Genomic DNA, 15,998 nt, shown 5'->3' on the forward strand with positions numbered 1-15,998 from the left:
AATACTGGGGCCCCAAGAGGTGTTCAAAGTTTAGCATAGAAATATAGAGGGAAAATGTTGAAAAATCTTTTTTTAGGGAACTATAATGCTTCAGCTTGTGAGATAACTATGCAAGCATCCTTAAATAATGTAGATTCCAAATAATTAAAACTTTAGCACTGGACTAATACTGTGGCCCCAAGAGGGGTTCAAAGTTTAACATAGAAAGATATATTGAAAATGTTTTTAAAACGTTTTTCTCGAGAACTATAATGCTACAGTTTGTGAGATTACTATGCAAGGATCCTCAAATTGTGTAAACTCTAATGTAGTGGAACCAAGAGTTATCTTTCTTGATGTTCTGTACAGTCTGAGAGTTATTCCTCTTGAAGTGGAACTCTTCTACGTTCAGTTTTTCAGGTTGTGTACGTGCGGTCCCACCGCAGTGCTACACATTTTCATTCCTATGTTACTATTTATGTTGTTCAAGCCAACCGTAAACCTCGGACCATAACTGGGTCCCCAGAAAGGGGTTCAATGTTTAAAATAGAAAAAGCATATGCTACGAAATGTAATGTTACAAGGAACTGCTGTTCAGGTGAGCGATGTGGCCCATGGGCCTCTTGTTTAGCTCACCTGATCTGAAAGCTCAAATAAGCTTTTCTGATAAATTTATGTTCGGCGTCTCTCTGTCTGTCCATCTGTAAACTTTAAACATTTTTTACTTCTTCTCCACAACCACTAAGCCGATTTCAACCAAACTTGGAACAAAGCATCCTTAGGTGAAGAGGATTCAAGTTTGATAAAATTAAGGGCCACGCCCTCTTTCAAAGGGAGATTATTAAAAGTTATTTAAAAATTGTTGGTATCATTAAAAAACTTCTTCTCAGAAACCAATTGGCCAGAAAAGCTGTGTGGAAGCATCGTCAGGTAGTGTAGATTCAAGTTTGTTCAAATCAGAATCCCCCGGGGTCACAATTGGAGGGGGGGGGGGGGCGAATTTTTACAGAGAGATATTTTGAGAAAATTCTTTAAAAATCTTCTCAAAAACCAATTGGCCAGAAAAGCTGTTACTTGTGTGGAAGCATCCTCAGGTAGTGTAGATTGAAGTTTGTTCAAACCATGATCCCTGGGGTTATGGTGGGGCCACAATGGGAGGTCAAATTTTTTCATAGGAATATATTGAGAAAGTTTTTTAAAAATCTTCTCAAAAACCAATCTGCTAGAAAAGCTTTAACTTGTTTGGAAGCATCCTCAGGTAGTGTAGATTTCAGTTGTTTAAATCATGATCCTGGAGGTACAGTGGTGCCACAATTTAGGTAAGGGGGGGGGGGGGGGGGGGGGCGGGGTATGTAGGAAATAAATTTATCATATTGACATTTGTTGATTCACAGTTGTTTAGACTGTGGACCAGGATAATTCTTGTCCACACAAGGGGTTCAAAATTTGATTTAGGTCTATATTTATATGGACAGTTGTTTAAGATCTTTTGAAAATGGCAATGGTCAATATGTAATATAAGTATGAAATCATTTAGTTACATAAAAACATCGGTTGAAAATTTTAAAAACCTTTTAAAACAGGATCAATTTTATTATTCTTTGTCTCGATATTTTGGATATGACTTTATAAAGCTGATTTTATTACATCTTGTGTTGCTCAAACGAAGTTTAGGGGGGTATATTATTGGATGTACCCCGTCTGTCTGTTTGTCTGTCCCTCCTTCTGTATGTATACACAATTTTGTCCCCCCTATAGAATTTTCTACTACTGCATGGAACAGTCTGAAAATTTGTACATTTGTTGAACATCATCTGAAGATGTGCACCTGCAATTTTTTTCAAGTTCAAACAATATTTAATGATTTTATGACAATTTTCATTTTTCTTTTCCTATATATTGTCGATGATGTTGAAAAGCAAGGGAGGTAATCCTTACAGATTTTATTAATTAATATTTATATAAATACATCCAAATGGAGGTTTGTCTTAATTTCTTGACTAAATTTATGTTTTATAAGTTTTCTATCAACTGTCAATGCAAACTTTTCGTTTGTCAATTATAATTAAATTCTTAGGAGCTAATAAGAACATCAAAAAAACTGTAGCTGAATTTATTTGTCCCAAAGGGGCCATTATCTGGGCCATGGTTTAGATGGAGCATGTGTTTAGGGAAAATTGATATTCTCTTAAATGGGCAGTGGGTTATTTAAATCCTATTTCATATAAGTGAATAGTTTCTATCATTATATAAGGAAATATATTATATAATTACAATTTTAACTATTTTTAAAAGCTTTTTAAATTAATTAGTCAAGTAAGTTAATGAAGTGACCCTATGGGATATTAATGTAAATGAAATTCAAAATTATTGATATGATTTTAGTGTTTTGGCAATTTTAAAATTGTTTGTAATATTAAATTCTCCTTACATATGCTAATTATGATAGTATTTTGGGGTTTATCCAAGATTTAATTAAACAAGCTCATCAAAGAAAATCATAGTATTGTGGGACCAATTTCTGATTGGAGTTGCATGTTCATTTGGAGAAAGTGATGCAATTGATTGCATCTGTGAAGACTCTGATTAGAGACATATTCAAGGTTTTATCCACAGAAGAAGATAGGTTTACTTTATATGTGCTTCAACATACAAATGATAATGAATCTATTCGTGCACATCTAGTCATTGAATCAAACATGTTTGAATTTAAGATAAACAATATCAATTTGTGAATTTGATTTTTGATTGCATGATATTGTTTATATATTGTTCTATGTGTCTTTTTATAGTTGCCAGTCCACACAGAAAAGCCTCAGATGCATTGATTGAAAAGGACATTGAGGGTGATACAAGTGGTGATTTCAAACGACTTCTTGTAGCAGCATCACAGGTTTGTTTCTACAAAATATGCCTTTTTCATGAAGCCCTTTATCTGAATTGTGAAATTGATGGTCACGTCATGGGATTAGGCCATAGGGTTGGGTCAATATATTTATGAAAAATTGGAAAAATCTTTGAAAATCAAGGTATACTCTAGGACTATTAAGTTGTCTAGATAATTTGTATTTGATACTGTAAGGATTAAGTCTATAGCTTTTGTTGGTTATTGTTACTCAGATGAAAAAAGTTTGCTCCTGGGCCTCTTGATAAAATATCAGTAATGTCTCATCCCCAATTAGTGTCTTAAGAAACAACCTTGAAATAAGTTGGCAATCAAAGGAAATAGATAGTGCACTATTTTTAAAATTTGTGTTTCTGGGAATTCTGATAGGGTGATCGCTATGAAATAACAAGAGAACAGTTAGAGGAAGCTGTTGAAGAGATTACAGTGGAAGGGAACGGAACTGGCATGTACAATGTCAACTATTCCAAGTTAGCAGATATGGGCCAGGCTAAAAGAGATGCTGAAAAACTATTCAAAGCAGGAGAGGATAGATGGGGAACAGATGAAGAAGAATTCATTCGCATCTTCTCAACAAGACATTACTATCAACTAAGGGCAACTTGGAATGAATATGTTAAGGTAAAGAAAGTAGCAGCCAATTTGACTGTGATTATTTATTCATATTTTGTTTTATTGAACACAATTTTCTATATTGGGGACATACATGTACACTGTGTGTGAATGTGTTTATCACAATAATGTCCGACATCACAGCATCAAACACATCTTGAGGCCTAAAAGTTGCATATTACAAAAGATGTGGTTAATAGGAGTCACAATATCAATATTTTACCTAAAAAGAGAATGCAATGCCTTCTTAATGGGCGAATATTTAAATAATTTTAACAAAAACTAAAATATAACATGTGAAAGAATATTATCAACTGGGGGTAGGGGGTTGTTATGTTATATTATATTGTTATACTTTCATGTTAAATACTGAAATCTGATTGGTTTAGACACAGTTCATAATCCGTTCTATTACCCTCAGCGTTAGCAACGCACTTAGCAATGGGTAACATTAATAATTGTTACATGCGCGAAAATTATGCGCATATGGTTCGCCGTAGAATTCACGTTATTCCTATGAAAAAGCAGTTAAGTTTTCTTTAAAATTAAGACATTCAGTATAACAAAATAAATAGTGCTTGTTTGGTAGGATAACAGTTGAAATTGACACACCTAGAAAACCATTGTCAACCTCCGCTTCGCGTTGGTTGACAATGGTTTTCTCGGGGTGTCAATATATAAATAGTGCCTGTTTGGGAGGGTAACAGTTGAAATTGTTATACTTTGTTTATTTTTAGCAAAAATTTTCAAACAAATTTTCATCAAAGATTTCTCAGCAACTGTTTATCGCAGATGCTTGAAATTTTACCCAGTGTGTGTTAAGGCATATCGTAGGATGTATTTTTGTACCAATCGGACATCAACTTCCTGTTTAATGAGTACTTTGTTTATTTTTAGCAAAAATTTTCAAACAAATTTTCATCAAAGATTTCTCAGCAACTGTTTATCGCAGATGCTTGAAATTTTTACCCAGTGTGTGTTAATACATATCGTAGGATGTATTTTTGTACCAATCGGACATCAACTTCCTGTTTAATGAGTACTTTGTTTATTTTTAGCCAAAATGTTCAAACAAATTTCCGTCAAAGATTTCTCAGCAACTATTTATCGCAGATGCTTTAAATTTTAACACACTATTTGTTTAGGCATGCCATATCGTGGGATATATTTTTGTATCAATTGGAAGTCAACTTCCTGTTAAATAATGACTTTGTTTATTTTTAGCCAAAATTTTCAAACAAATTTTCATCAAAGATTTCTCAGCAGCTATTTATCGCAGATGCTTGAAATTTTTACCCAGTGTGTGTTAAGGCATGCCATATCGTAGGATATATTTTTGTACCAATTGGATGTCAACTTTCTGTTAAATGTCGACTTTGCTTATTTTGCATATTCACATCAGAGCTCGGGCATCACTAGATTAACATAGCATAATTCATTATCTTTATTGCTGTATAATGTCTGAAAGAAAGTTTTTATTTCTTGAAGTACTTCTTGTTGAGTTGTAACTGTAATCCCATTTACGTCTATGAGTTTAGATACTGTTTAATTATTAATGTAATTTCTTTTTTCGGGTGCAAGGAAATATTTTGTAGGTTTTTTACTTTCCTCAATCCTTTAACATGTGTTCTCACTAGTAAGCCCTTCATATATTCTTTTCTAATAGATCCTAATTCATTTTGCAAAAGAGTATATTTATAATTATTGTTTATTACATTTTCATACAAGCTCAGAATATTGATTTTTTTTCTATTTCTTTTTGTCTATTTATCTTATTTCTTTTTTCTTATATAGTTATATTTTGTAGTTTATCCCCTAATCTGTTGCAGAGTCTGCTCAAAGAATGACTGATAATCAATATTTATAAGTGGAGATTTGAATCTGGTATTTGCTCTATAGCTTCTTGTGAGTTTGGTGTTTCTGTGTACCGTTGTTTTAAAGATGCTATAACCTTTTTTTTTTACCCCATCTATGTATTCCGTATCTTTTAGAAGAGAGTTATTGAATTTCCAGAATCCTTTTCCTTTTTCAAAGTTTGAAAAAATGATATCAATAAGTATAATTGAATGATCTGATCTGTATCCTATTTCTATGCTTGTGTTATGAACAAAATTTGATAGTTGAGATGAAACAAAAAAGAAATCTATTCTACCCTTTTTACTTGATGGACCAAACCATGCATGTATATCATTTTAGATTCTTATGTTGATTTCTCCATGGGTCTTTCAAATTGAATTATTTTTAAGTTCAGTAACACTTTTCTGGGGCTTTGGGGTTTCCTATGTGTTTGTAATTATTGTAATCTAAAGAAGTATCTTGAACCAAATTAAAATCACCTCCTATCACCACAAAATCCCAATAAAATTGTTCTACACTGCGGTGAACTTTTTCATAAAACTCTGGATCATCTCAATTAGGTCCATAAATATTTATTAAAAGAATATTATGTTTTTCTTTTGTTAATTCAGTTGCTAAGTAATTTCCCATTTCATCAGATGTTGTCTGTAATATTTCATATTCAAAATTATTATTGAATAAAATTGCTACCCCTCTGGAGTCAGTTCTGCCTGGGCTTATAATAACAATTTCAAATCCCCACATTGATCTAATTATATTTACATCATCCTCAGTAAAATGTGTATCATGTAAAAAATAAATTGACTATAGTTTCTGTTTTAAAAAGTTAAAAACATCCCTTCTCTTTTCTAAACCCTGAAGACCTCTACAGTTGAAAGAAAGCAGAGACACATTCATAAGAATAAAAAAAATGGCCATTGGTTATTTATAGCAAAGTAAACAGAAGCAAGCAAACAGTTTTGCTCCATCTTGAATTCGCACAGACACAGTTGTGTTTAAAAAGAGATAATATGAGACATTGGAATTTACCCAGTCTTAAATTTACCTGCTGACAATGAGGGCAAAAAGGGGAGAATTAATTACATAATAAATAAATAATTACAGTATTAATATAATTATGCATGTGTTTATTTTGATGATTAAAATTTACTTTTCAGTTGACTCAAAGAGACATTACAAATTCTGTTGACCGAGAAACTTCTGGTGACTTTAGATCGGGCCTTAAAGCAATTGGTATGTATAATAAAGCATAAACTAATTTGGAAATTCAAAGATGAGAAAGAAACTGTGCATTCAGTCCATGCTTGCATTTGGCATGTGGTGGGGTTTGTGTTCTTTGAGCAATAGTACCTTTTCTGATTATTTTCATAGCAGAACAATTTACACTATTCAGAAAAAGAAATTTTGGTATCAAATTTAATTGTTTAAGATTTAAATGTCTTTATATATCTTAATTATTAATGGATACTGTAAACCAACTTTTATTTGCGTGCTAAATATTTTCACAAGGCTTGTGAAAGCTGCCTCATCATTGCGAATATTTCTCTAATGTTGATAAGGCTTGATCATAAAAATAAGTCGCAGTGAATCAGTTTTTCTTGGGTAAATCGCAAAAAAAAGTGCTTGCAAATAAAAGTTGGTTTACAATATCAAAAATCATAGTCAAAGGCACAATAAAAATTGTTAGTATCTTAAACTATTACACTGGATTATAGGCTGCACATTTCAAACAAAGAATGTACACATGTGTTGAATGTAAATAATTTTCCCATATTTATTACTTTCAGGATAGGTTTTATGTGTATATGTTTTTATAGATACACCAAAACAAGGTGGCTAGTAGACATGTTTTATCTAAAACAACCTCCCATCCCCAGGGGCAGACAGAAACTCTCCTTTTGGGCATTTAAACAAACAAAAAAACAGCTTTAAAAGCCATCATGAGTTATTCACTTCTCATGTGAATATTCAACCTTCATTGAAGTTTATTCACCATCGGGCATTTATATACCAAAATCATTTTATATGTAGCAGTGAGGTTAGGTAGCCAATTATTACTTTACTATTGACAATTCTATTTGTTTATTTAGAAAGTTCAAAACCTGTTTTTGTTTCAAATGATAAAAATACTAGCATAACTCTTTTGATCATACAACTTCTTTATAATTACATATGATATTCAATGATTAATTACGTATACTAAATATGAACAAGCAAAGAAAGATAACTCAATTATGAAGAAGCAAGGGAAGATAACTCCATTAACTGCCCCCCCCCCCCCCCCCCCCCTTAATCTTGTCCAAACTATCAAAACAACCGACTTTGTATTTATCAAAAATTTGTATATCTCTTCAGTTTCTTTTTGACGATTTGGGTGAATTGGCTCTATGAAATGTTGATATATAATACCCTGTGTCAGGACAATTTGGAATAAAGATTTAAGTTGCCAACTTCGGGTTATGAGTGGGAGTAAAAGTAGTTAAGTGGAAAGCAATGTTGTTAACAGGTGCTTTGTAGTTGACAATGATGCAAGATATGTACTAGTACCGGTATACATGTTGCGTGGACCCTGAGGTCCAAGCAGAAAATATATAAGCGAGGTTAAACCGGATGCTATGGGGAAAATTCAGCCTGCGCATGAGCTAGATTGGTTCCTGTGCGTAATGGGTAGCTCAGGGAACCAGGCTAGCACAAGTTTATCTGAATCGGGATCGGGATTCAATGCCATATGCTCACATAAGGACACAGACCACAATTATTTTTCCCTCTTATTCCTTTATACAAAAATAAATCATATAAAAAATTCCACCGGCTCAAATGAGTTCAAATACAGCATACCTATAGAATGACACTAGTCCAACACATATCCAAACTACAGGAAAATCAATCGAGAGGGGACTGAGATATGGCCCCTAAAATAACCCCTACCATGAAAAATTCACTTTCACTTTGGAATTTGTGTAAACATTGGCCTCTTTACACCCTTTCTATTGCGCCTGTAAAGATAATTTTTCTAAATTTTTTCCTGCCTGTATTTTTTTTCAAACCTTTTTCTTTCCATCCATGCCATAAAAGGAACCAAATTCGACCATTTAGTACCCCTAGGAATTTTTGAAATTATACATACATTTTTAGAATGGAACTACTTGCGTGGTCAATGAGCACGGGGTAAAAATAGTGGTATGTGACCATAAGTTCAAAGGCGCTGTATATGTAAAGTTGTCGGTAAACAGTAGTCGGTACAGAAACAAAGTATTCCCTTTAAAGAAATAATCGGCATGTGATATGAACTGTCAGTATTATAAATAAGTTAATGTTATGCCGAAACTACAACATGCATCACATAGCATAATTTGCATTGTTTTGTTGTTTTCTGTATACACATGTAACTTTACTTTTATAGTAGGCAAGGCTAGAGTACTTCCCGATTAAAAATTTTTCAGCATTTAAGTGTGATTGAATAATTATGTCACTGTATAAAAGTTTAAATCTCAAGAAAAATGCATCAAAATATGAAATTAATTTAAACAAAACTGTCACTGCATAGTTAACAAAGTAGTGCAAATCGTAATGTGTGCGCAAATAGTAGAATTCGCCGAATGCCTGATACTATGCATGCAGACTTCATTAATAGATAGATCATAATTATTTTAGAAGTATGAACCCTTTAAATTCTGAGATAAATAGTCAGGGCTATACATATACGTAATCCAACGTACAAATTTAGTGGTTAAAAGTAGGCGGCTAGAGTTGGTGGAAACTTTGATAATCTTAAGGCTTTCACGTTTTCGTTGGAAACACATGCAAATGGTCCACGTATTGTAGTCCTTTTTTCAAAGGACAGCAACTTGTTTATACATTCCTGGATATGTGTATTTCCTGCTATGCTCACCACAACGTGTTTAAAGATAAACACATAAAAACATGTTTTTAGCATAGTGGGATTCAGATGAACATTGTTGCTTATAAGATGAGGTAGGTGGCTCATGTTTTTGTTTTTTTTCAGCTCAAAATATCAAATGCAGACCAAAATACTTTGCAGAGCGCTTGAAAAAGGCAATCAAAGGGCTAGGAACTGATGACAAAACATTGATTCGTATAGTTGTTTCCAGAGCAGAGGTAAATAATATGAATGTGTGTCTGGGTGTGTTGAGGAGAGGGGGGTATGTACATCATTGTTTAAGGTGGAATAACACACCTAGAAAAAGTCACTCAAATTAATAGTAAATTATTTGAATATGAAAGATATAATAAATAGTAAACTCTATATATGTCAAATAAGCAAAAATATTTCGGTTTGGGGACAAAAACTGAGTATCTAAAAAGAATTCAATTCAGTAAATAAAAACATAAGCCCCTGCAGTATTTGAACTTGGGATGTACGGATCACAAGCCCGATACTTTATCCACTCGACTATGGAGTGAGTTACATGTTGCCATCAATAAAGACCTTTTGATTAAATGAAATGTCGTTTCAATCAGAGGTCAGCCATTTTGTGATGATGTGTTATTCCACCTTCAATTAAGAACATGCAGAGCAATTATAGAATTTTCTTATATTTCAGTAACAATAACAGTAAATTAAAGTTATTTAAGCTCGATCAAAAGTATATTGGTTTAGCTTGGGTTGTATTCCTGTCACTACATGCGATCACAGGACTACTTGTGGTGTATGGAATACATGAGTCTTAAACCCCTATAACCTCGATTGGTTTTGATTTTGTGTTTTAAATTTGTTGCATGAAAGTAATTGATGTTAATATCTAATCAAAAAAGTTCAGAAGTGTTAATTAATAAGACAATTTATTTTTTGTTGTTATTAAGAAATAGCTGATGTTCTTAACTGATACATAAATGTTGTATGATATTATGGTGTAATAATGGTGACAGCATTGCATGTCCCTATAAATTGGAACTACACTTCCATTTAAAAGTCTTTTCTGAATTTCAAATGTAAGTCATAATGTGTTTTGTAATTTAGATTGATATGGTGCAGATTAAGAAGGAATTCCTGGAAATGAATAAACAAACCCTTTGGAAATGGATTCAGGATGACACAAGCGGGGACTACCGAAAACTTTTATGTGCTATTGTTGGTAAAAATTAATCATTTTTGGCAGATTAAGCCAAATGAATAAAAACAATGATTTTAGTTTTAATCTATACAACCAATGTCTCTGATCTTTCAACATCTTTTATATAATTTTTATGCTCATATTGACCTTTAGTTATAGTTTAAATTAGAGTATGTGTATATTTTAGTGTATAATACCTTTATTGACATTTCAACTCAAATCTTTGTTAAAATGTGATAACATCCACTTGTACATGGACCTTGATATACATTGTTATACTAAGGTTAAGTATGATTTTTCGCAAACAAACTCTGAGTATGTACCATGGAATAACAAAAGATCATATTCTTTTAGTATTTCCATTTCTTTTAGGATTTTGCACTGTTTTAATTTTATGTATGTTATGAAATATGTCTTTAATATATACATGTATTGGGAAAAATAAATACACACATACAAAAAAGGAGTGTATATAATCTTGTTCTTGAAATAACATGGGGTAATAATAAACTTATAACCCTCAATCAAGTTCACATTATTTCATCATTTCTACAATATTTATTCATAAAACCCTCAACTTGTATAAACTATTTTAAAACATATATTTGTAGGTAATCAAAGATTACAAACATAGATAATCAGAGATTACAGAGCTCACCAAGATGAGACATAACATTTATGAGACCACCTTTATCATATTACATAAAAATCATAGTTAATGAGCTTTATAAAAATATTGTGTATTGTATGAAACAAGATAGTATGTAATTCATATCTCTAATTAAATAGTTCTTTACATACTCTCAGATTTTGAGAATTTTTTTTTCCCTTTAAATCTACAAAACATTTTGTATTTATAAATTCTGTAAGCAACATAAGATATAATATATTATTTAAAAATCTTACCTTTCAATTTTTTTAATAATAGAAATCTTTAATGATTACATAATTCCTACACAATTTTGGCAATATTTGTTGACATTGTCACATTAAAAAAGATGTTCAATATTTTCTTTAGTTTCTTGACAATATTCACAATATTTGTTTGGTCTTAACTTATACTGATGTAAAAATAAATTGCAACTCAATATAATATCAAAGATGAAAGTTAAAATAAGGGTGTGTTAGTATACCCAGTTAAAAAAAAGTAAGAAGAAAATAGCTGTCAGGTTGTATTATTGGCTAAATGGGTTTTGGACGTTTGTGAGGGAGCCGATGCATCAATATACTCAGTATAGCCTTGTGTGGCATCCCTAAAAATACAAAATCGTGAACACTGGGAACAGGTGTTCGCAATTACATACTGTCGAATTAAGCACATATACGTTATAACCAAGTCCAATGATACTACTAAGACTATGCAAAATGATGTGGCATATTCTGCACCACCAGTAGTATGCAAAAGAAGCACCCCATCCAAACAGGAAAATGAACTTTAGATAAAAATCATGAGGTAATCAGAAAAACCTTAATGAGTGACCAAATATTGATCACCGTCAGATACATGACAGACGTAAATCTCAGGCAAAAGCATTGCCTGCAGGTTTCAAACTGCAAATAAAGTGCAAATAAATAAAAAACAATGATATTAGCAATGCAGCCACGACTTGTGCCTGAGACTATAATCATGGAGTGAAATTTCATTTAACTATTATCCAAAGTCTGAAGACATTTTGTATGAATCCTGAAATTTACACTCCTTTATTTGTTATCAAATTGCTATAATTGATATATTATATCTATATCACATCTTATCTTTCAAAACTTTAATTCGAAAGCACTTGTATATAAGACGAAATTGCTTAATCGTTTTAAATCAACTCTTACTTTGTGGACTTAAAATATAATTGACTCACTCAATTTGAAGTTTAATTCCGTGTCATATGTCACTCATACTTATAGTGCTAATTACTATTTTACAATTCTTATTTATATCATTTGTTCATCATTATCGTCAGTCAAGAATGAAGCTTCGGATTGTTTGGGTGTAGTTTTTTGGATTTCCAAAAATTATCCATACCGACTTTAAGTTCAAATAAAGTGCCTTTTTTACCTTCTAGAGCATTTTAGTCTTATTGTCGCCGGATATATAGAAACAACATATTTTCCCCGGTGAAACTATGACTCGCTACCTAGGCATAGCACAGCCATGGCCCAAACTCTTCCAATTTTGTTGACACTTATTAGGTGGTTTTTGTAATGAAGGTCTGCATACCCCGTTGAAGGCGGTGCAAAAAAAAAAATTGGTTACTAAACTCAGAAAGATGAACCCCATCAGGGACAAACAAATGCGGCCAAACAATCTGAATTTCAGGATATCTAATATATCCCCCACCCCCTGCGAGGATTTAGGTGGTTGAAAATGTTTAATCCTCTTTCGAATATGATTAAGAAAGATGATTAATATCTGTCAAATCTTCTATATTTCTCTCGGACGTTGACCCTTTTTTAATTACCTCATAAATTATAGATATCTGAACCCAAATTGCTTTCAGTGCTTTTTAACTGAGGTTCTAAGTCTCTTACGCCGATTCCACCTTCTTCTTTTTTTTCCTATGAAAGGGTTACTAAACTCAATTCAAGACCACGCGATTTTGGTAAAAATTATTTTTCCAATTTTAATGATAACAATGCTAAAATAAGGCATTCTCAATAGGCAGCCAATTTTGTATGTCATTCGTTGAGTTAGAAGCGAATTACAGAGCTTACAATTCTCTGCTAGGTAAACAAACCTTTTGCTTACATTTTGAACGTTGAAGTAAAAATTCCAGTTTTAGACCTAAAATGAATGTGTTAAACGAACGTTAGGAACTGTTTATTAATGCTTAAAATTAGTAAGAGGATAGAAAAATCAGTTTAAAAAAATATTTTTTTAACGATATTTTAAACATACATGTATGTAAGCAAAAACAGGGCACGAGCCCCGTGTCTTGCTTATAACTCTACAACTGACTCTCAAATTTCATTTGATCATTAGGAATGCAAATACAAATACAAATATTTTATTGGCACAAACACAGTTACAATAATTGGCAAGGGCCCAATTGATATATAGGAACATCATTGTCTGTTTACAATAACTGCATGTACATGTACAGTATATATATTTTTACTGATCTATATAGATCAGTTTAACATTTCCTTAGACTAATTGACATCTTGTGTTCAAAGCAGTCGTTAATGAATTTAACAGTAATTTTTAAAATAGTATGTATTTCACTATTTAAACATACATGTAAAATGTATCTTTCCTTGTCCAAGTTATAGGCATTTCTAAAGCATGAAAACAGAAAAAATTGAATTTGACCAAAATTGTGATCATGCCTTTTTGAAGTGTTTCGTTGAATTATGTCTTGTTTTTTCCAGATGAAATTGAAAATTGCTCTATTGACTTTCCGAATAAAATTATTTTCCGGAGGGTGGACAATAAAAGCAATGTAAATTAGTTTTGACATTATTAATTAACAACACGTGATTTGCCAAATATAGTTACTTTTTTTCAAAGACTCAAAGAATTTTTTTGTTTCATTACAGATGTGAATTCCTAAGCATCGTATTGCACTGTTTGTTACTTTTTTTTAGCTCACCTGAGCCAAAGGCTCAAGTGAGCTTTTCTGATCACAATTTGTCCGTTGTCTGTCGTCGTTGTCGTTGTCGTCGTCGTCGTCGTCGTTGTAAACTTTTCACATTTTCATCTTTTTCTCAAGAACCACTTGGCAGATTTCAACCAAATTTGGCACAAAGCACCACTAGGTGAAGGGGATTCAAGTTTGTTCAAATGAAGGGCCGCGCCCTTTTCGAAGGGGAGATAATTGAGAATTATTTAAAATTTGTTGGTATTTTTCAAAAATCTTCTTCTCAAAAACTATTAGGCCGGTAAAGCTTAAACTTGTGTGGAGGCATCATCAGGTAGTGTAGATTCAAGTTTGTTCAAATCATGGTCCCCGGGGGTAGGGTGGGGCCACAATTGGGGGATCAAGTTTTACATAGGAATATATAGAGAAAATCTTTAAAAATTTTCTTCTCAAAAACTATCAGGCCAGAAAGATTCAAATTAAAATGGAAGCATCCTCATGTAGTGTAGATTCAAGTTTGTTCAAATCATGGCCCCCTGGGGTAGGATGGGGCCACAATTGGGGGATCAAGTTTTACATAGGAATATATAGAGAAAATCTTTAAAAATCTTCTTCTCAAAAACTGTTAGGCCAGAAAAGCTCAAATTTGAGTGGAAGCATCCTCATGTAGTGAAGATACAAGTTTGTTCAAATCAAGGTCCCCGGGGGTAGGGTGGGGCCACAATGTGGGGATCAAGTTTTACATAGGAATATATAGAGAATTTTTTTTTTTAATTTCTTTTGAAAACTATTAGGCCAGAAAAGCTCAAATTAAAATGGAAGCATCCTCAGGAAGTGTTGATTCAAATTTGTTCAAATCATGGTCCCCGGGGGTAGGGTGGGGCCACAATTGGGGGATCAAGTTTTACATAGGAATATATAGAGAAAATCTTTAAAAATTTTCTTCTCAAAAACTGTTAGGCCAGGAAAGCTCAACTTTGAGTGGAGGCATCATCAGGTAGTGTAGATACAAGTTTGTTCAAATCATGGTCCCCGGGGGTAGGGTGGGGCCACAATGTGGGGATCAAGTTTTACATAGGAATATATAGAGAAAATCTTTAAAAATCTTCTTCTCAAAAACTATTTGGCCAGAAAAGCTCAAATTAAAATGGAAGCATCCTCATGTAGTGTAGATTCAAGTTTGTTCAAATCATGGTCCCCGGGGGTAGGGTGGGGCCACAATGTGGGGATCAAGTTTTACATAGGAATATTTAGAGAAAATCTTTAAAAATCTTCTTCTCAAAAACTATTTGGCCAGAAAAGCTCAAATTGAAATGGAAGCATCCTCATGTAGTGTAGATTCAAGTTTGTTCAAATCATGGTCCCCGGGGGTAGGGTGGGGCCACAATTGGTGGATCAAGTTTTACATAGGAATATATAGAGAATTTTTTTTTTAAATTTCTTTTGAAAACCATTAGGCCAGAAAAGCTCAAATTAAAATGGAAGCATCCTCAGGAAGTGTTGATTCAAATTTGTTCAAATTATGGTCCCCGGGGGTAGGGTGGGGCCACAATTGGGGGATCAAGTTTTACATAGGAATATATAGAGAAAATCTTTAAAAATTTTCTTCTCAAAAACTGTTAGGCCAGGAAAGCTCAACTTTGAGTGGAGGCATCATCAGGTAGTGTAGATACAAGTTTGTTCAAATCATGGTCCCCGGGGGTAGGGTGGGGCCACAATTGGGGGATCAAGTTTTACATAGGAATATATAGAGAAAATCTTTAAAAATCTTCTTCTCAAAAACTATTTGGCCAGAAAAGCTCAAATTAAAATGGGAGCATCCTCATGTAGTGTAGATTCAAGTTTGTTCAAATTATGGTCCCCGGGGGTAGGGTGAGGCCACAATTGGGGGATCAAGTTTTACAATCCTTAAAAATATTCTGGGAAAGTTTTCGGTCCAAAACTCAGTACTTACTGTGAAAGCACAGGTTATGAGATTAAAGGTAGATTTAAGTT

At 32.9% G+C, this 15,998-nt stretch overlaps 1 protein-coding gene across 1 annotated transcript in view; it reads left to right on the forward strand.

Moving 5' to 3' along the window:
* LOC105318582 (annexin A4) overlaps positions 1-10,891 on the forward strand; it is a 52,271-nt gene extending 41,380 nt beyond the window's left edge. Inside the window, exons 12-16 of the mRNA XM_034458572.2 lie at positions 2,772-2,872; positions 3,254-3,505; positions 6,511-6,586; positions 9,360-9,472; positions 10,335-10,891. Coding sequence (XP_034314463.2) covers positions 2,772-2,872; positions 3,254-3,505; positions 6,511-6,586; positions 9,360-9,472; positions 10,335-10,460 — 668 coding nt within the window. The 3' untranslated portion in view covers positions 10,461-10,891. The remainder of the gene's footprint in view (positions 1-2,771; positions 2,873-3,253; positions 3,506-6,510; positions 6,587-9,359; positions 9,473-10,334) is intronic.
* Positions 10,892-15,998: the final 5,107 nt, after the last annotated feature.

This window comes from Magallana gigas, chromosome 7 (assembly GCF_963853765.1).
Source record: "Magallana gigas chromosome 7, xbMagGiga1.1, whole genome shotgun sequence".
Taxonomy (NCBI): Eukaryota; Metazoa; Mollusca; class Bivalvia; order Ostreida; family Ostreidae; genus Magallana; species Magallana gigas.